At 37.4% G+C, this 21,317-nt stretch overlaps 1 protein-coding gene across 1 annotated transcript; it reads left to right on the forward strand.

The window, feature by feature from the left end:
• The first annotated feature begins 431 nt into the window (after nt 1-431).
• Nucleotides 432-19,964, forward strand: LOC576086 (delta-1-pyrroline-5-carboxylate synthase). Its single transcript, XM_030985858.1, has 16 exons — nt 432-540; nt 2,128-2,619; nt 3,414-3,548; nt 4,040-4,144; nt 4,889-5,053; nt 7,514-7,729; nt 8,896-9,105; nt 9,264-9,323; nt 10,791-10,887; nt 11,721-11,941; nt 12,608-12,745; nt 13,734-13,929; nt 14,589-14,710; nt 15,258-15,444; nt 16,161-16,256; nt 18,102-19,964. Exons 2-16 carry the CDS (start codon nt 2,215-2,217, stop codon nt 18,299-18,301), a joined length of 2,553 nt encoding a protein of 850 aa, XP_030841718.1. The 5' UTR covers nt 432-540; nt 2,128-2,214; the 3' UTR covers nt 18,302-19,964.
• The last annotated feature ends 1,353 nt before the right edge of the window (nt 19,965-21,317 follow it).

Genomic DNA, 21,317 nt, shown 5'->3' on the forward strand with positions numbered 1-21,317 from the left:
GTCCACAGTCCACACCAATGTATGCTCAGCTATACAGCTCTCAGCTCTGTTTTGCACGAGCAGCACTTTTTCCCACGATATCAATGTCAAAGGCATTTAGCATGCCACGCAAGCCTGATATTTCATCATCACCATCCTCATCCTCATGTCTATACGTCGAATCGCCCCAATATCATCACAGCCAAAACATTATCGACCCAAAATTAGTTTACCCAAAAATGTTATGGGGATGGAACTGATTAGTTTTCAGTTACTTTAGTAGTTTTAATCATAATCATAACAAACAATGTGTATGTCTCATGACTCATTTTTCAGAACTATGGTATTCTAACAGTCTGGAAATAAACAATTTTGCGAAAATACATACGAATGGCGATTCAGTTGAGGGGCGAATTCGTACTGGTGAACGTCGACATATGCTGCGTACGTACGTACGAGTCTACAGTAATACGTGAACGTGAACTAGAAGTGCTCTTTGGATGTCTAAAGACGGGGTCATAAAGCTCAAGTTTTTGACATAAGTTGTTGTCGGAAAGTTGTGTAAGTTAGAATAAATGCTTATATCTCTTTACCCTCTTTGCCTCTTTTACTTGACATTATTAATGAACAACCAAAATTGGTATGATCTGTTCAAGTCGATTCAAGAAAACGAGCTCTCGTTTCTAGCTATGCGGCCAGCCGAAGCTCCAGGCGGGCGTAAGGGACAGCTATCGCTGGGTCCACCATCCACCTGCTCCGAATTATTTTAAATAGACTAGAGTCTAGTGCAGTTTGCAGCGGTTGGTCCAAGTCTTAGTCTTAGAGACGGCCTTTGCCTGGGGAGTCTGATGAAAATAATTAGATCTACTATGTACTGTAATAAATGTAATAAACATTAATTTTCTTTGTTATTGACGATGGGAATGGGATAGGGTCTAGTCTAGATTCTTGTACTACTAGATTCTGTAGATCTAGATTCGTTTGGAGTTGAGCTATTACTCGGACCCGGGGACAACTCTGCTCACTGCTAAAACGGTCAGTTTTTGCAGGTATAGGATTTAGGGTAAAATGACAAAAAATGACCATTTTGCAGCAGGCCGAATTGTCCCAGGGTCCGAGTTAGCCCGGCCCCATTTGTTTCATTCAGGGGATGTATACAAACATATTTAATGATGGAAAATATAATTTTTTTTAGTGCAGGGCAAATCATGGGATTGGGAGGGACCTAGCTAGTCATAATTATGAAAAAATAAAATTCCAATTAAAATTCCCGTAATGGCGATAGATGTATACTGATTTATCTTATACATCATATATGCAAAGCAAATTCACTGAGAACTTACCCTAAATCACAAATTTAATTAATAAAGAGATTTTTTTTTGCCAAAAATGGCACTGCCACTAATTGCCCACTTCCGTACGCGAAATCTCTCAAAATTGAACCCGGCCGGGGCGGGAAGGGTATCATTAGCACTGGTATGTTCTATCGCTGAAAGCTTGTGGGCCTCTGGAGTTGTCAACATTCAATCACAAATTACATAAGCTTTCCGATAATACCACACTTTAAGGTGGTCCCTACCGGTCTCATAGTTCATTTCGTAAAAACAGCACAAATAATCGCTCATACACGGTCAAAATTGCTCTTACTACTGAGCTCAAAGGTGATTTTGAAGACAAAGACAGATCGGGTTGACGGTGATTCTGATGTCAGAAGCTTTGTAAAGTTTTCCAAATAAGGTAAGTGCTTATAAATATTCATGAGAGGTGAATCACAAATAAAGAAAGTGAAATTCATCCGCCCCTCGTATTGGCACACACTGCACAAAAGCATGTTCGCTGGTGACAAAGAGTCCAATGCAGCCAGAGGGTGATTTTGCAATATCGCCCTCATGCGGTCATTAGGGACCCTAACCTAGCAAGAGACATCACAGAGTTGCCAATTTGTGTTTGATGGATTGCACCTTCAAAAATTCATAACTTTCTCATCTATAATCGTTTTTTTTGCTCAAACTTCCATTGACATGTTATCTCATTTTCCACTTCTATTAAAACCAAATTAATATTGGGTGGAATTCCCCTTTAAGTGTACTCTACACAAAGACAGAGATGTAAAACTAAAAGTAACCAGGGTATTGATTTTATATGTAGGCTTCATCTGTGCACAGGAAGAAGCATCCTCCTTTGGCAACTGTGCCTTTGATACACAGTACTCGAGTGAATTCAAACTTCAAAGCGATGTGGAATCCTACAATGGCCAGTTTTGCAAGTCTATCCCGTGCTGTGAGTGCAAGCACAACAGCAACACACCTAAAGACTCTGCTCAATCCTGAAATCAGCTTCTTACAACAGTCTCGACTACTGTTCAGTAACCTGTCACATCGGAATAGCCAAGCACCGACAACAGCCAGGACTGGTATCAATGATGGACACCTTCAAAGGTTGTCCACTCATAACCTTATTGCAAATAGTATGTCTTCCCTGAGGTCCGTATCAACGACTGCAGGGTGTAAGAAGTCGGCGACGTCGAGAGCGGAGCTGAAGAGCAGCAAAAGGATAGTCCTGAAGCTAGGTAGTGCTGTGATCACAAGAGACGATGAGTGTGGGTTGGCCCTAGGTAGGCTGGCTTCCATCGTAGAACAGGTGAGTCAATGGAAGTGATTATACCAGGGGGATTTGAGTGGGACCTTCCTGATTAAAGAGAATCTTTCATTCCCTTCCGGAATGTTATCGATACATAATATCTAGGAACTAAAAGAGGTGATTTGTTTAGTCATGTGCAAACAGAGTGGCAACACCAGTTGAATTCCCTGGTTCACTGTTTGTAATTATTTGATACGATTTCAGGAACTAAGGCAGATGATTTTTCGGGTTCAGTATGTACATGAAATAGGCATCTAGTATAACATGTCTTTCATCATTTATATTTAGTAGCAACTATTTAACAAAATATTTTACGAGTTTTATTATAGAATGATGATAGTGAAGGTTTCTTGTATAGCGCAGATCACTTACATACTGTAAGTAACGTCTAAAGATGTGCCCGTGGAAAAAATCGTACAAGGGATAGATGAGGAAATGAACAAATGTACATCATATTGATGCTCGGTGCATACAATGTATGGAAATTAACCATAAAAAAAAGAAGTAACAACTTTAAAACTTCAAACAAGAAATTTATTAAAATAAAGCAGCCTTCGTTCAATGGCATTATAAACATAAAACTTGGTAAACATACTTGACATAAATGCCTTTCTACCTCCTCTCAGCTTGCCATATGATGCACTTCATCCTCTGTGTAGGGGTGAACAGAAGAGCCAGACATACATGTAGTCTTCTAAAGAACGACCGTTATGACTGCAGCTTTCGTTCTATAACTACATGTAACATACAGTACTGTAGCTTTGATCCTATTGTTCCACAATGTGCATTTACAGGTTTCAGAGCTCCAATCTTCAGGCAGACAGGTCGTACTGGTCACCAGTGGAGCTGTGGCATTCGGGAAGCAGAGGCTACGCCATGAAGTCATGCTGTCAAAGAGCATCAAACAAACTCTTGCCCCAAATTCTTCTGTGAGTTGCCCTTTTAATGTTTCATGATCGTGACTTATTCTACTTGCATGTGATACAGTCTTCCTGTGTACTTCAAAAAAGTTATTACCAGCATCTTGCATGATACATTTTTCTTCTTGTCCATCTGTAGAAATTAAGACGCACAGTCATGCTTTTCAAAGAAAAACAACCATTCATAGTTTAACTTCTTGGTTTAAAAAAAAGGATTTCATCCCACATCATACAAGGGGTTAATATGTGAATGTGTAAGATGTAGTCAATGATGATCAGTAAGTGTGGATTAATGCAAACAGCATTTTGTTTGTCAATGCCTTTCTATAATTGTTTTTAATTTGTCGCTCTTAAATATATTTTAAAACTTGTTATCATAAATGTTCAAGTACATTCATATTACCATAATTTGAAAACATGACTATTTAAAATAATATACATTTAATGTAATATGAATACAATTGAAGTTGAAATCACTTGTTTTTCCTCTATGAATGCAGAGCATTATTCAGATGGATTCAAGAGCCTGTGCTGCTGCTGGACAGAGTGGTTTGATGTCTCTGTACGAAGCTATGTTCTCACAATATGGGCTCACTACTGCTCAGGTAATGATATCAGTTGCTCAGAGCCAAAAGGGCATTTTAAATCTATGTAAAATAGAATATTAATGTCCTTCTGGGGGGGGGGGAACAGATCCTTGTCCCCTTTTCTTCCAAATCTGCATACTTTTAAGTACACAACAGAAATGGTTATTTTACAGACAAATAAGAAAAAAGTACACAAAACAAATTTCAATGCAGAAGGCATGAGAACAATATCGTAGCTTCTTTTTTCCCCACTTTTTTTTAGTTGTCAGATATTTAATTTTAATCATCATGCCCCGCCCCCTTTACAAAATCCTTGACCTACCCTTCAAGTGAGGTGACAGCAAAAAGAAGGATGCTGTTTCAGCCTTTTTTAGGCTTCATGTTGTACAGCTCATATGGGCCTCCGATCTAGTCAAGAGTTTATGTTGAAGCTCACCGGCTGAAAACAATTGGTTTATCAGAAAATGACCTACTGTAGCCATGGTAAACTTGAGGTAAGCCTTATGATAACATCATGAATGGAGGCGCGGTAGCTCAATTGGACGAGCAGTGGTCTCCTAATCTAGTGACCCGGGTTCAAAACCGAGGTGATGCGCTAGTGCCCTTTGATACGGTATTAATCCTCATTACCAGGTCTCTCAGAGAGGACCTAAAGCCGACGGTCCTCTGGTTGCTTACTAACAAGCATTTGTGCTTTATTTAATAGCAGTCAGGTTAAATAACCACCACTACTTTATAACTTGTAACCCTCTACCCCCACAGGTACTGGTGACCAAGCCGGACTTCTACCACGACTACACCCGCAGCAACCTCCGGGGCACCATGCAGGAGCTGCTGCGGATGAACATCATCCCCATCATCAACTCCAACGATGCGGTGGTCCCGCCCCCAGAGGAGGACAAGGACTTGGCCGGGGTAAGAACAGGGGTAAGGACTAATAGTGGTCCACTGATGAGGTCGTCGGACTCGTTGGGGCACTTTTTATACTTTTTTCTCATACACACATAGACACTATCACCCACTTATTGGCTCATAACATGGCAGGACTACACACTCTAGCATAGTAACATGGACAGTTCTCCTTTGATACTGTGCAACTTTTATATTTGCATTATTCCGTTTATAATACTATCCTCTTCTTCCTTTGCCCATCACATTTTAACATCCTTAGTTAGATTCCATTGGTTAAACTCAAGCTTGTATACATGTACATGTACAGTATGTAACCCCATTCAAATTCTAATACTATATTTCAAAAGAAAGTTGAGTTCCAGCCAAGGTGAAACATTTCTCTTATTCTTTTCTTTCCAATGAGAAAGAATATCATAGTAGCAATGTCACATGACAAGAAATACTTTTGCATGCCCTCATATTCTGAATATAAATATAAATAGTATAAAACTTTGGACCAAATTTTGATGCCACATGTATGCATAGTCCCTCATATCCATATATGTGCGCAGTGATTTTTTCACTGCTTGTGATTCTCAGCATGATTGAGTCACTTTGTTCTCCAGAACCTCGCCATACACAACTATTCTTGTTTATTACATAATCAACCTTTGTCAATAACTTTTAGACCGTTTCTTTCACATTCCTCTTTAGTCATTAACTCTTAAGCTGCCACCCATACAATGCACTCAGTGCCACAGTGCTAATCCCTATTGTGCCAGCCACAAATCCCACTGTGTGCCAAGTTAATTTTAGTGTTGGTTCAAGTGCGTGTTTTTAAAAATCTTTATATGTTCGATCCACCATAACTTCTCATTCGTATGTTGTATAAATAAACATTGTACATGAATTTCACCCTCTTTCCATTGATACCAATATCATTTCATCAATTTGTAATTTTGCTGAGGTAAATAAGCATCTCTCGCACCAGATCCGGGTCAATGAAGCATACCCGTTTCTTGCGATGGGGAGGCATAATGATGATATATGATATCAAAAACAAATCGCTAAATTACTCGAGAATATCCAATCTGACTGTTGTAGTCGAAGACGCGTAATCAAAAGCCGTTAATCTGATGCACACGATGGTACTTTCAATAGCGCTGCAAAAGCACTCAGCATGGTGCAATTGGCATAAACAATAACTGATATTACATATGCATGCTAGCGTGCACGAAGCAGACAAGCAGTAGCTCGCTAGCATGAACGTAGCAATCAATCGATAGCGTGCTCGCGGGCACACGGCACTATAACAATAGTGCGCTAGCAGTCTCATGGCAGGATATGAGTTAATCATTTTTCACCTAACATTACAATTTCTCTCTGCTTACAAGTCTTCTATATATTTTAATACAGTCAGTATATGAACTAACACAGAACATCCTTGGGTTCAAGATTGAGAAATTTCAAGGCTTATAAATTTAACTCCTCATATCGACGCATGCTGCTTCATTATGTTATTTTACAAAATATTAAGAAATAATTGATAACAGATCGTAGATATTCTATATTCCACCCCCTCCCTTTCTTGATTTAAGTTTCTTTGTCTTTGAATCTATTTATTTTTCAACATGGGACAGTTCTATCCCCTGTGTATTTATTCACGCTAAAAGCATTCTGCCAACTTTATTATTATTATTTGCCATTCAATATTTCTTACCATGAACAAGATGGTACTAGTAACCTTGAAATGCACATAGTGCTGTATTATCAATAAATCAAGCCAAATTGACCACAGAACATGGTTTCAAGACTGTAGGAAAAGCAGATATGGTACACAGGCTGCTGACATCTAAAGGGCAATCAATCAACACTTGTGATGAGATAATGCATTTTTGGTTCCAGTTTGATAAACTTTCTTGACTTATTTCATGGACCAGTAACCATGACTGACACACTAGGTCATTCCTTAAAAAGGTACAGGGAGAGCCTAGTTCCCCATTTTGCCATAGATATTATATATCAATTAAGAATCTTTTGGATAAGTTTTATGGAGTTATTAATCATAACACATTATATTAAGGTCTTTTGTTTTGAGGACAATGGCAGCCTCGTAGCCTGTCATGCCTTTGATAAAATACAAAAAAGTGATTACTGATGTGTAATATACTTTCTACTAATATTTTATGGAATACTAATCACTATTTCTTTGTTATATAAAAGTCATTAGTATTAAATACAATGACAGCATAGCAGCCCATCTTGCCTTCCATCTGGTAAAAAGCAGAGATAAATAATGTGTAATATACTTTCTCATTATATTTCATGGAATACTAATCATTTATATACTTTGTTATGTAAAGGTCATTAGTATCAAGGACAATGACAGCCTGGCAGCCCGTCTTGCCTTCCATCTGGTATTAACTATTGACTAATGATAAAGTGTAATTAATATTTCACGGATTACTAATCATTTATGTATTCTGTTATGTAAAGGTCATAAGTATCAAAGACAATGACAGCCTTGCAGCCCGTCTTGCTATTGAGATCAATGCTGATCTACTTGTCCTGCTTTCCGACGTCGACGGCATCTTCTCCGCTCCTCCTGGTCAAGAGGGGGCGTCCTTCTTAGATACGGTCTACCCTGGAGACACAGCTTTCATTGAGTTTAAAGGGACTTCTCGTGTTGGGCTTGGCGGTATGGAATCAAAGGTTAGTTGGCTTGTAGGCATATACAGTCAAACCTGTCTATTAAGGCCACCCAAGGGAAACACAAAAAGTGGCCACTATAGACAGGTGACCTCTCAAGACAACCTCTTCAAGACATGTTTCCTCCTTAATGGGGGCAATAAAACTGACCACTATAGACAGGTGGCCTTTGTATAGAGGTGGCCACTAAGGCAGGTTTGACTGTAATATGTTACCATGTTAAACTAGGTCAGGTATCTGCCAATACCTCGACCAAACCAACTCCACACCAAGTCCAAACCAACTGACTCTTGCCAATCTGTGGCTATGTAATTCTTTGTTTGGTCTGTTGTTGGTTGGTGTCGGTCTCGTTGGCGTGACAGGGGATATATACATATAGACAATGCTGCCAGACAAGCATGTTGTACATCTATCAGTACATCATAACTTCAACATTTCTTATTCAAGTATGACTAGCTTGTATAGATTCTGCAGAGATTTGCCCTCTGCATACTTATTGTAATGCAATGTCTTTCTTCTTTAATACTGAATAAACAGAATAGGAGGGGCATTCTCAAATTGATTTGAGGGTTGGGCTTGAAATCCATAGATCCTAGGTTTCAGAATCAACATTTGGAGAAGGCAGATCTATGGACAGCTTGGATGTAGACATAGTCTGTCGGGAAATACACTTTCTTTCTTATGGCAGGCCTTTTACTTCATTTATCACAATAAATTGAATAAATCATTTTACTCAGAACATGATACATTCCAAATATTCATGCATGATTAAGCCACAGAAGGTGACTACTGTATACAAAATATTCTATCACACTGTATAAAATGATCTTTTAATTTTAGCAGAATAATGTGAAATGTTGTAACAAATCAAATTTAGAACATGCCATTTGTTATTGTCTGCGCAAAGCAAAGCTTGTTAATCAAAAGAGATATCTGCGCAAGTATCAATGGTAAGTCTTAGTTCTGTGCATTTTGAATTTGTTATGACAATTTACATAATTTTCTATTACATTAAAGATAACATCGTTTTCAGAATAGGACCTCTGTATGTAACGACAGTGGAAGACAATATATTTAGTTTAGTGAGCAGATGTTTTTTTTTATGGATAGATCGTCTTTTTAAACAGGTGGGTGCTAAAGTATGTTTCACTGTATTTACCACTTGATAGGTCAAAGCAGCCAACTGGGCGCTGGAGCGCGGCTGCTCCGTCGTGATCGGCAACGGCATGAACAGGGACGACATCGTCCTCAACATCCTCAACGGGCGGAAGGTGGGCACCTTCTTCACGGAGACCAAACCCACGGGCGTGTCCCCGGAGATGCAGGCTATAAAAGCCAGAGACGGTGGCAGGCTACTCCAGGCACTCACTTCCGAACAGGTACTACTTATGTCTTAATATCATATACCCGGCCTGTTATATTCTCCTTAATAAATTTTTTACTGCATAGGAACATTATATCTTCATTGAAAAGTATTCATTATCATAATATCACGATAAAGTTGTGAAGATGAAGGAAAGGTATATAATCTGAGGAGATGCAGGCTATCAAAGCCAGAGACGGTGACAGGCAACTCCAGGCACTCACTTCCGAACAGGTACCACAAAGATGTAATAATTTAGTGTTATGGTCTTATTTACGCAAGGTAGCCTTATCAATATCAACATTATTCTTCCAGACGGTCCTGCAATAAATATCTCAGCATTACCAGGTAACCATGTGATACATTTGGGTGAAGAGGGACAAATGAAATATACAAACCAAGCAAGGATCAAATCCAGGACCTTTCTGTAGAATAAATCAAGGGCCTTCACCAATATACTCCTTTGTGGTCACCTCATGATGAAAGCCACATTTTGAGTGTTTATTTATTAACTATTCCCATCATGAGAAAATAAGTGCTGTCTTTCGTGGTCTTTTCATTTTGTAATACCCCTACCGTGCAAATGGAAAATGTTTTCATACTAAAACGGTCTATATTTTTGTCCAGAAGCAGAAACAGTTGCCTTTATATATCAACGAAACAAAGTCACTCTTTGGAGTCCAGTATGAAAATGATGCAGGAATGGTGTTGCCCATGAGGGTTAACCCTACGTTAACTGAGGGGGGGGGGGGGGTCAATTTGACCCCCCCCCCCTGTAGAAATTTCGTGACTACTCCGAAACCGCGGCAGATATAAAATTTTCCTTTCAAGACTTTTTTCTTTTGAGTCTTACGCATCTTTTAAATAATTTTTTCGAAAATCGGACTTATAGTTACAAAGTCACGTGACCTTTTGTCTTCGCATGTCAGCCCGAAAATCGCTCATTTTTGTGATTTGTGTACAAAACATATGGAAATGTCATTTTTCCTAAAAAGAGATAAAACATTGGTTATTTAGTCTTTTTTAAAGTTTAGGTGTTTGTTTTGTGGTCAAAATAGTTGAATTGTAGTTATAAATGAAATAAAACAACAAAAACAATAAAATACATAAGTTAAAAAACCAATGAAATACATAAGAAATTATCAAAACAAGAGATAACATAAGGAATAACCTGGCTCTTCCAATTCTTTGTGTTGTATTATTATTCCAAATGGTCTAACAAATATATGTAGTAAAAAAGAATGCTTAACTATGAATAAAGTATGATTTATGGGCAAAAAATGTGAATTTTATGACCTTATTTGCATAAATTACCATAAATATGCAAATGAGTGAATTTTTCAAATAATTGAAATTACCATAGTATTCTATACAGTTCACTTGACATGTATGCAAATTTTTGTGGCGATGGGCAGTGAAACGGCCGAGATCTTAGGGGGGGGGGGTCAAATTGACCCCCCCCCCCAGAAAAACCTGGTCTGAAATAGCCCAGTTAAAATAGGGTTAAAGACAGGTTTCACTGAAAGCATCAAAAGCTGTTGCATAAGTCGGATAGATTCTCTACTTTCGCAACACTTTACAGGGTACATGTGATAAGTATAATGATGCTTATCAAAACCATTACAAGGTACAATTGACGGTACTACAATGTTACTAATAAAAGATAAATGTAGAATCTTTATTTTGTTTTCCTTGCTTCAGAGAGCTGAGGTAATAATACGTCTAGCTGACCTCTTGATTGAAAGGTCATCAACCATCATGGCGGCTAACAGGAGGGACATTGATGAGGCTAGGCTAAGTGAGTAACCATGGAAAAAATATTTAATTTTTAGAATAGAGTTTAGGAAATGTGATCTTATAACCAGTGGTTTCATGGTAAGTTTTAATCCTAACTTCATTTGGGTGGTAATTTTTTAAAAATATTAACCGCCTACCCGTCAATTGTATAATGTTTATGGCTGCATCATGATAGCCACAGATATCCAACATGCATTTTTGTGACTTTCCTTTTAGTTTAATAGTTGGAAATTAATCAGGCATGTTGCTAGATCATCTGACTTTTTAAAACTGTTACTGGAGCTGATATTGAACTGAAAATCGACTTTTTACATAATTTTTTGTACAAGAATGATGGGAAATATGGAGCATACCATTTGGTATTTCCCATTTTTTCCTTGTACTTTGTCAGAAGAGAATCTTAAAGTGTACCAATTACCAAAATATTAGCTTCAAATATTACTTCTTGAAAGAGATATTGCAATTCGTATACATTCTAAGTGAATATTAAAACTTATTGTGGAGTAGACTACTTAATCTATGCGTACGCACATGCATAGAAAAAGGCTCACACGGAATCCACGTCCGACCTGGGTTTCGTGCAAGCCCTGTACGCTGGCTTTAATGTTATCCTTTATTTTCTCCGCACTCCTTAACCGTTTACCTAAAGAATTTTGAGGCTGATTTGATACATTCTAGCTACCAGTACATACAATTAATTTGTTCAGGTGATTGATACACTTTAAGACTTTGATGTCATTCTAATGTTTCAGTGTTTAAGAAGTTTAAATTCTTCACTACTCTCTTCCTTTTAAGTACATCATTGATCCACTGATTTTCTCTGATTTGCCACAGGTAATATGACTGGACCTAACCTGTCCAGACTAGCGCTGACCGATGCCAAGCTGAAGAGCCTGTCCGACGGTCTGAGGCAGATTGCGGCCACCTCTCACAAGAATGTTGGCCGAGAGATCAAGAGGACGTTGCTGTCCGATGGCATGTTGCTGCGACAGGTCACCGTGCCGATCGGAGTGCTCATGGTTATCTTCGAGTCCAGGCCAGACTGTCTGCCGCAGGTAGGCCAACATTTCGCAATCTGTTGCATAAATTCTATAAACATCACTGGAGAGTGGAAAGAAGAGGGGGCACCCGTCCTACTCGGTGAATGAAATTACTAAGGCCAGGGGAGGATGTAGAGCGTAGTCGTACCCTCTTCTTTTCACTTCTTTTCAGTTTCCTTCCCCCTCTCCCTTTTTCCTTTTTCTCCCTCTATATCTTTTCTTCTCTCTCTCTCTCTCTTTTCTTCTTTTTTGGAATTTGATTATCCCCTGCTGCTAAGCTAATGATGAAAAAACTATGAACAAGCTAACTTGTGGAACAAGGAGATATCTCAGGCTAGAGTTTATGGAAGAGGTGTGTTATATAAAAATGAAAATTTAGCCAACGGGAAAAGGTTTCCAAGGTGATTTTACTCTTTATTGCTGGATCAGGCAAAGAACAATACAAGCAAAAATAGATTCTACATTCTATTTCCATATTTATGCTTCTTGAAAATGGAATTTTTTAATTTTTTATTTTGTAGCTTGTAGGATATGCAGCAGCTTTTACGATCTGTTCTTCAACATTTTGTTTCTGGTGAAATGTGCGTTCATATTTAGTTTTTGTAAGTTTTAATTGGAAAGTTCTCTTATATCAGCTTGAAACCCATAACTCGAAAGATGGATCTCACTTTTATATTGCAGGTAGCAGCACTGGCCATCAGCAGTGCCAATGGTCTACTCCTGAAGGGAGGCAAGGAAGCAAGTTATAGTAATGAGGTGCTACACTCTCTAGTAGAAGAAGCCCTGGAGATGCATGATGCCAAAGATGCTGTAGCACTGGTAAGAGCATATTTTGCAATTTCTTTGGTGCTCTGACATTGATCAGGCGCGATGGCTCAGTGGTAGAGTAGCAGTCTCATAACCCGGTTCGAAACCAAGTCAATGTGCTTGTGCCCTTTGCTAACGCATAAATCCTCATTACCAAGTCCATCGGAGAGGACCTGAAGCCGTCAGTCTCCTGGTTGTTTTCTTTAATACAGTCAAACCTGTCTACAGCGAGCACCCAAGGGAAGCACAAAATTGGATCTTTGTAGACAGGTGTTCTTCGTAGACAGGTGGTCACTAAAGCAGGTTTGACTGTACAAGCATGTACATGCTTTCTTAGCAGTCGGGTAAAACAATCATTGATCATCAAACATTTGTTGAGACAATTGCTTTGGGCTTTATTTTGTCTAGGATGTAGCGTTAGGGTTGGAGTGGTATTGAATTTTAGGTTGGGGTTAGGTTTTAGGCGAGGTGTTGTGTATGGTCCAGGATTGAAGTCAGGAATGTGTTTAGTGTTTTATAGTGTAGCATATTTATTGCTAAGCAGTTTTTGCGGAGGATGTGTCATGCAACCCGTATCTGGTAGAACTTGGACTTGTACATTTATTGCTTTACGATGCTTGATAATGTTGATGAATGTATAATCGTATGACCCATTTGAAGCATGAGCTTTTTACTTGATACTAGTTTCCATCACCATTGAGAATTGAAATTTCATATAACTTTTTGAGCTTTCTTGAATATGTTCATTAAAGTTTGAGCATCTCATCAATCTGTGATATTGAACATGTAGTGGATTTTAATTTTTAATATGTTAATGTGGCAACCATATTCAACACCTTTAGTACAACTCATCAAAATTAAATGTAATAGAACTCACACCAATTCAATTAAAGGCCTTTCAATTATAACTTTCATATTTGTTGAATGTGTGACTGTGACTAACTAATCAGGCTCCCAATCTTTATGAACATATATAAACTTGACGTCCAACCCTTCACAGATCAGTACCAGAGAGCAGGTCGGTGACTTGCTGAAGATGTCCGACGACATTGACCTGGTCATTCCACGAGGTTCCAAGGAGATGGTTCAGCTCATTCAGCAGCAGAGTGAGGGTATCCCAGTCCTCGGACACAGCGAGGGCATCTGTCATGTCTACATCGACGAGGAGGCGGATCTCGACATGGCCCTGAAGATTAGTAAGAACGTGCATCATTAAAAACTTGCATTTGCATATAAAAAGAAAAAGAGAGAGAGAAGGGTGAGAGGGAGAGGAAGAGGGAGAGGGAGAGAGAGAGAGAGAGAGAGAGATAGAGAGAGACGGGGGGGGGGGGGGGGGGGGGGGGGGGGGAGTTGGGAGATAGAGAGAGACAGGGGGGGGGGAGAGAGGAGAAGATAGAAAACTTAGATGTGTAATGACAGCTTGCATGAGCAGAGAATCATTTGCACTATTTATAGGGGGCATGGATTCCAATTTAAGGGTGATGATATGCATGACATTTCAAATTAAAAGGTAAATAACAAAACAGCACTGATATAATTCAGAATGCTGACTAGTAATCTGTTGAACAATCTATCTTACATTGTGAGTTATGTCATATCCTTTGTATACAATTCCAATATTTATTTAGCAGTAAAAACTTTATACAAATCAGTCATGAGCATTTTACATGCGTCATAAAGAGACATAAGATTTTCTTGAATCACACAGAGGAGAATCAAGTCCAACATGCATGGCAATGTCACAAGTTTCAATTGTTTAGAACTGATGTCATGCCCATCTTCTGTTTGCATATGAAATAGGTGTACAATTTGTTCCAATTCATTTATAATGATATTTTTGTTCCGTTTATGACAGTCCGTGATTCTAAGTGCGATTATCCAGCCGCCTGCAACGCTATGGAGACGCTACTCATCCACAAAAAGTTCAGACATACTCAAGTCTTTGAAGATATCCTTGATATGCTGAGAGCAGAAAATGTACGTAGAAAGTTATTTTGACTAGACAACGCATTGCCTTTTGACAGAATGTTTGGCAATATTTATAAACGTGGATCTATAATTCTGTTTGTCAGAACCTCTCAAAAGCACACTAATATTTCCTGGGAATTATTTTACATGGTGTTTTTCAAACAATTTTTTAATGATTAGTCACATTCATTTAAAAGTGGCTTTTAGATATTGTTTCAGATATTAACAAAATTTATGATGAATTTAGACTTGCATTTTTGGTACTATATTTTGGAAAAAATGAGCAATAAGCATTTAAAGAGAGCTTCCTGACAAAAAGTTAAAGTTTTCATGTCATTGTTATTGACATCAAATAAAAATGTATGAAAATACTTGAAAAATTTGAAATTAAAAATACATATTGTTGGTGACATATGATAGCAAGTTTGTGTTTAATTACAATTTTCTCTCATTCATTAAATGCACCCTGGATGGTACTGAGAAGGCCACACTTTAAAAAATAAATTCAAAAGTAAATTTACTCATCCAAGCTTTCCTCATTCTATTCTCATATTAGGTCAAATTCAACCCAGGCCCTCGCTTGGCCCGATCCCTCAAGTTTGGACCACGGGAGGCAGACTCGATGAGCATCGAGTACGGTGGCCTGGAGTGCGCAGTAGAAATAGTTGACGACGTCACAGGTGCAATCAACCATGTCCACAAACATGGCAGCTCCCATACAGATGTGATTGTTACAAATAATGGTCAGTAGTTCTCTGTATTCTTTCCTTATGAACTCCTACAGCTCATTCGCATTTGCCACTTTTTATGCCTCCATTTAAAGTAGCCGGAGGCACTATGTTTCGGGTTGTCCGTCCGTATGACCCATTCTTGTGATCACGTGATCTCAAGAACCGATTAATAGATTCCTGCCAAACTTGGGTCACGTATGTATCTTGCAGAGCTAATGAGCTGGCTAGATTTGGGGGTCACAGGGGTCATTATGAATGCAAAAATAGCTCGTGATCGCATTATCTCAAGAACTGATTGATGGATTCCTGCTAAACTTAAGTCATGTTTGTATTTTGCAGAGCAAAATGTTGTTTATAATCTTGTAGGAAAATTCTAATGATACCAAATTTACTTTATTTCATCCATTTTTGTTGGTGCACAGAAAATATTACTCTTTCACATTATGTTTCTTTTTTGGTAAATTCTTTTAAAGTCACACTTCCAAAATGTCTTGCAAAAATCAGTAATTGTAAAGAAAATGTATATACTACCATAAAACTATTAATAGATAAGTGGAATACACTGTTCATGCCCTAAATATTGATCAGTATTGACCAGCACAAAGAGATTATCTTGTGATATATTTTTCCTGTTTTGATTTTAATGAAGAAGATTTTAGTGATAATGAAAGTTACAGTAAAACATATTTATCTTTTCTCATTTTCTTTTTCTGTCTTTGTGATTTCAGAAGAGACAGCGGATGAATTCATGAAGAACGTGGACAGTGCCTGTGTCTTCCACAATGCCAGCACTCGTTTCTCTGATGGATACCGATTTGGATTGGGTATGTTTCTAAACTTGGACATTTTAATGGGCTGTATGACAGGGGTCTGCTCACTATTTATAAGGACCGCTATAAAGACCACTTTTCACTTAGTCACGCATTATGGATAGGTCCTTATGAATAGTGGTCCTTATGAATAGCGGTCCTTATTATGAAAAGCGAGGTAAATTGTCTATGGTTTGCTTGCTATTAATAAGGGCTGCTATCCATAATGCGGGGTTTTTCGTGGGAGATTTCTGCCTGTCACCCACATAAGTGAATTATGATCTAGGTAGTTCAAGATGGATTGGGAAAATTATGAAAGACACCACCTATTTTGAACCTTGTTGAAGGTCATATCCCGTCACAGTGCCCTTCAATGAATATTGAAATGTACTCCAAAGAACAAAGCACAGGATGTAATACACTACCAATGAATGTGAGGGTATGAAATCAACAAGAAATCAACAAGAAATCAACAAACCGATGTCAATCAAAGTTTGAAATTCACTCTCAAGCAGGATGAAATCTACAGCCAATGAATTTTCAGTTTAGGTAAAATGTACACTGAATGGGTAAACAGGGAGGAATCTAGGTCACAGTTTGGCCCAGGATGTGATTGGGTGGTTAATTTTCAAACGTTGAAAATCAAGACCCTGATGGGTTATGCTATGGAGTGATTTACTGATTTGTCCGAAATCAAAGTATATGTCTTTTTATGATGTAAAGAATGAGCTGGATTCTATGAGGGGTAAAAGGGCTATTGATGTCTAACGTTAATGATAATAATGTTGGTGATAGAATAATAATAATAATAATAATAATAGCGGTAATAATAATAATGATGGTAATGATAATAATACTTATACTACAATAACAACAATGATTATGATAATGAGTATAATGATAATAATCATGATGATGATGGTAATGATTATGTAGATGATGATAGAAATAATAATAATAACAGCATTAAATTATGGTTCACAATATGCTCAAGTTGCTGGAAAAGCTAACACATGGTCAGGCTAAAGTGATATAGACTATATGCTGGGGATGCTAGAAAATAAAACGGATGTTCAGGATGATTTCACAAAGAGTGTAGGTTCAGGTTGCTTGAAAATACATTTTCAAATTGATATGGTATGGAGTAGAGCAAATTATTCATCACGTTGAAAGTGTGGAGATTACATTACAACGAAAACTGAATACATTTGTACATGGATAGCATTATGAAAACAGTGTTGAACAAGTATGTTTTGATAGAAGACTTGTACTTCCATGCAGTTGTGTCATGTAGAAGCTTGAAAGCCGATCGGTAATGGATTATAATGTACAGTATATAAGAACTGGCTTATTAAACCTGTAATAATCAACAAACTCATTAATTTGTGAAAATATACTAAGTTTTTTTAATCAAAAGTTATTATCTAGGATACTTCAAACTTACACTGATATCAATCATCAATTTGTATACTTTTATTGAAATCAACGTCATACCAGTCTGGAATTACCCTTAGGTAGAAATATTTCTGTCCTGTTTAGTAGTGCCTATTTGTCTACCGGGTAATGGTTATTTTTAACCAACAATGTGAAGTGTTTGGCTTTTTCTATAGTATATTAAAATCAGGTTAATGACTTAAAGCCCCACGGCACTACTTAAAGCTACTTGCGCCCTCTATATAGCAAACAATGCCTAATCAGTGACCATTGGTCCCCCATGGTCCCATTTTTGTTATTGTTTATTGAGAGCTGATTCGATTAGATAACCACCTGTCAGTGACCCTGCAGGGAGGTCTAATCCTCCTGGCCAAACTAGTACAGACGGGCTTTAATATACTTGTTTCTGTCATGAATTTTCTTCAGGAGCTGAAGTCGGTATCAGCACCACAAGGATCCACGCCCGGGGACCGGTTGGGGTGGAGGGCCTCCTCACCACCAAGTGGATCCTTGAGGGATCCGGAGACACTGTGCAGGAGTACGCAGCAGGAGGGAGCAAGATGTTTGTACACCAGGAGCTCGAGGTGGAGAATGGGGAGGAGGTCCTGGAGTCTTCATCAGCATAGAGGTATCAGGGAAGTCCCTCTGTTCCATGGAACTTTCCATTTCATAAGTTCAGATAATATTGTAGAAGAAATGTAGAATACTGATGAAACAAATGACTAACCAAAGAAAGATCTTGTATACCACTTCACCCTGTTTGCACGATGTGAAGACATGCCCATATATCTCATTTAATCTTTGACACCTGACGTCATACGCAGCTTGCTGGCTATCTGCGAACTGGCTTATTATCATTCTTGAAGATATGGAAAGATGTTGAAGAGAGATTTGTGTATTTTATTGGTTCATAATTATTATCCCTGCCAGTACAAACATCAGAAAATGTACTAACCATCTTTTCTAATACCGGTAGTTAATAAGTCTTTTTTTGACAAGTAAATGGTATGTTTTGTTTGAACATGAACTTGTGTCACTGTTTACTATGTGATAATGAAAGTGTTAATGGTGTTGATGATGATGGCGATGATAAAGATAATGATGATAAAAAAAGATGATGAAAATGATCTGAACTTTTTCAAGGGTCATGCTTGTGATTATAGGATTATGAATATTCTGCATGTCACTGTTAAAATTATGAGGATTTTTTTTTATAATAGTGATAATGTATGTGTTGATCTTTTATTCATCTTCATCATTGTATACAGCTCTTGTGTGTTATAATGCTCTTTATGGAATGGTCGAAATATTGAAAACGTCTTCTTATGTGCTATAAAAATTATTGCATAAATAATTTTGAAATTAGAGAGCCTTGGTTATGTGAATTTTGATTTCTCAATAAGCATCTTCAGTCCTCACATTAGGGTGCACAGCTGACAGAAGAAATTGTTTAATAGGAAAGTGCCTTGTGATGAGTAAATAATTAAAATGGTTATTGTCATTGTTAATCCTGTTAATTTTATCCTGTAAATTAATTTTGGAATATGTTTACTTTCCTTCTCATTCAGTTCAGCTTTGAACATTTCAAGTACTTCTTGTTAGATATTTATTTCTAAGGTCTTTTTCAAAGTTATCAGTTGTTGAGCTTCCTTTCAGAAACCATTTGGTCTTGTCCACTGTGTAACCAGAAGTATTAGATATATTTAAGATTAGTTTTATTTCTAGCAGCATTTACATGAGGCATATTTTAGAACTATCGCCAGAAATCATCATTCTTTCTTGGAGCCAAAAGCATGCACGTTATTTATTCAAGGACACCCGTAATTCATTGCAAGAATGTATTCATGTACTGAAATGAATTACCTTGCTCTATGAAAAAGCAGCTCAAAAAAAAATTTGTGGATACTGAATATATAGTGTTCCCCACCACTTGAATAAAATGTGATTTAAATTTATCATATATGATTTATAAGCAGGGTATTTGGTATTTACCATTTCTTTGTTAAGTATTATCTACCATCTACATTCCTTGACACTTCAATATTAGGTATTCACTTTCCATAGAAAAGCCTTTTTTTGGCTTATATTAATAAGCTATGTAAACATTTATTTCATTCTTAGTAGATATAGCTTTATGTATACCTTTAAAATTTAAAGCAGTAAGTTCTAAGGAACTATCCTTCCACCCTCTATATAAGTATTATCTGTTTATGCTAGAAAGTTAGAAAATAGACATAAGCATGTAGCTGTACTAGAAACCGGTTGTAGTATATGGAAAGAATGATGTAACTATATAGGCCTATCATTTTAGAAATGCATAGTTTCAATTTGTAAATTCCAGTGTATTATTGTCAAGACTCGATTTGCCATTCTTGTCGCACTTTCAATGTATTCGCAAACTAATAAGTATGTTTGATATGACGTAAAGTCACTTGTTTTCTCATAATCTGGTACTCTTTCTATGAAGACAATAATGACAGAAATTGGTTGATTATCATGCTCATGTACATATTTTTTGAAGGTGCCAAACAATGATCTGAAATGGATTTTGTGCTGTTCAATTCTTATTCATCCTCAAATAAATGTGCATGTTACCTTGATGGGTTTTACCATTTTATTTATGACTATTGATATTTCCACTTAGAGATGCGCTGCTCATATGTGCCACGCAACAACTGGACAATGTTTCATAAAACTTGTTACCAGTAGCAAGTTCCAATAACCGATAGCAAATTCGCCATAGAATTTTAGAATTCATTGATAACAAGTTTTTTTAAACAGGGCCCTGTTTTTTAAATTTTATCTATTTTTATTTTGTTTAGTCTGTATTAATCTTAAATTTGACTACATCAGGCAGCTTTGCCCTACTTCAGTCGAATCATCTTTTAACTTGACAAACCACATCTATTTGCTATCCAGGACCACCATCATTACTTTGTGCAATATCTGCAGCTTTGCAGTACGTCACTGGACCCCTTAGACCTTGACTTCGTTAGGCTGATAGCTGAAGTGTATGATAATTTAAGATACTAGTTGTGAAGCATTTCATGTAGTTATGAACCTGATTGACCACCTTTAGAAGAAGCGCCAAGAGTGTCGAGTCTGACAGACATGAGCGCTATACAAGAACCCACAATTATTATTATTATTAAGAAGGAATGTGTCAAGAGAAGGTGTGATGTACAACACACAACACCATTTAAAAATACAAACGGCAAAGAATTTCGTTGAGAATTAGTCTTTAAGAAGATGAATATTATTTTAAAAATGTTAAAGATGGGAGGCTGTGAAGAGATAATGAAGTTAGTTGCCTTTTTGTACTTATTAGCAAAATTTTGCATACCCCTGTCAAAAATGTATTGGAATTGTGATTTTCTCTCAGAATCTTCAGTGATGACTATTTTATTATTCTGTTCTACACAATAACATAATATGTTGCTGCTTTGTTAAACACTTAAAAGGTCGTTGTCATCATCATTATTTTTTCAATGAGAATGTAATTTATGTCACAAATTTTAATCTGTAGTTTGAACCATTTATTGGAGATGGTTGAATAGGAAATAAGACTTCACATAATTTTCATTCACAAATACGGTAGTTTGCAAAGCTACTGGTCATTGAGATATGCCTGTATTATGCTAC

The sequence above is a fragment of the Strongylocentrotus purpuratus genome, unplaced genomic scaffold, assembly GCF_000002235.5.
Source record: "Strongylocentrotus purpuratus isolate Spur 01 unplaced genomic scaffold, Spur_5.0 spur5_scaffold_15, whole genome shotgun sequence".
Lineage (NCBI taxonomy): Eukaryota > Metazoa > Echinodermata > Echinoidea > Camarodonta > Strongylocentrotidae > Strongylocentrotus > Strongylocentrotus purpuratus.

What these genes read in the sequence shown, in the direction of transcription:
- LOC576086 (XM_030985858.1), top strand. Translation starts at nt 2,215, where the DNA reads ATGTGGAATCCTACAATGGCCAGTTTTGCAAGTCTATCCCGTGCTGTG. An exon ending in AGGCACTCACTTCCGAACAG is followed by an intron (nt 9,106 to 9,263) that starts GTACTACTTATG and finishes TAATCTGAGGAG; the next exon opens with ATGCAGGCTATCAAAGCCAG. An exon ending in ATATGCTGAGAGCAGAAAAT is followed by an intron (nt 14,711 to 15,257) that starts GTACGTAGAAAG and finishes TTCTCATATTAG; the next exon opens with GTCAAATTCAACCCAGGCCC.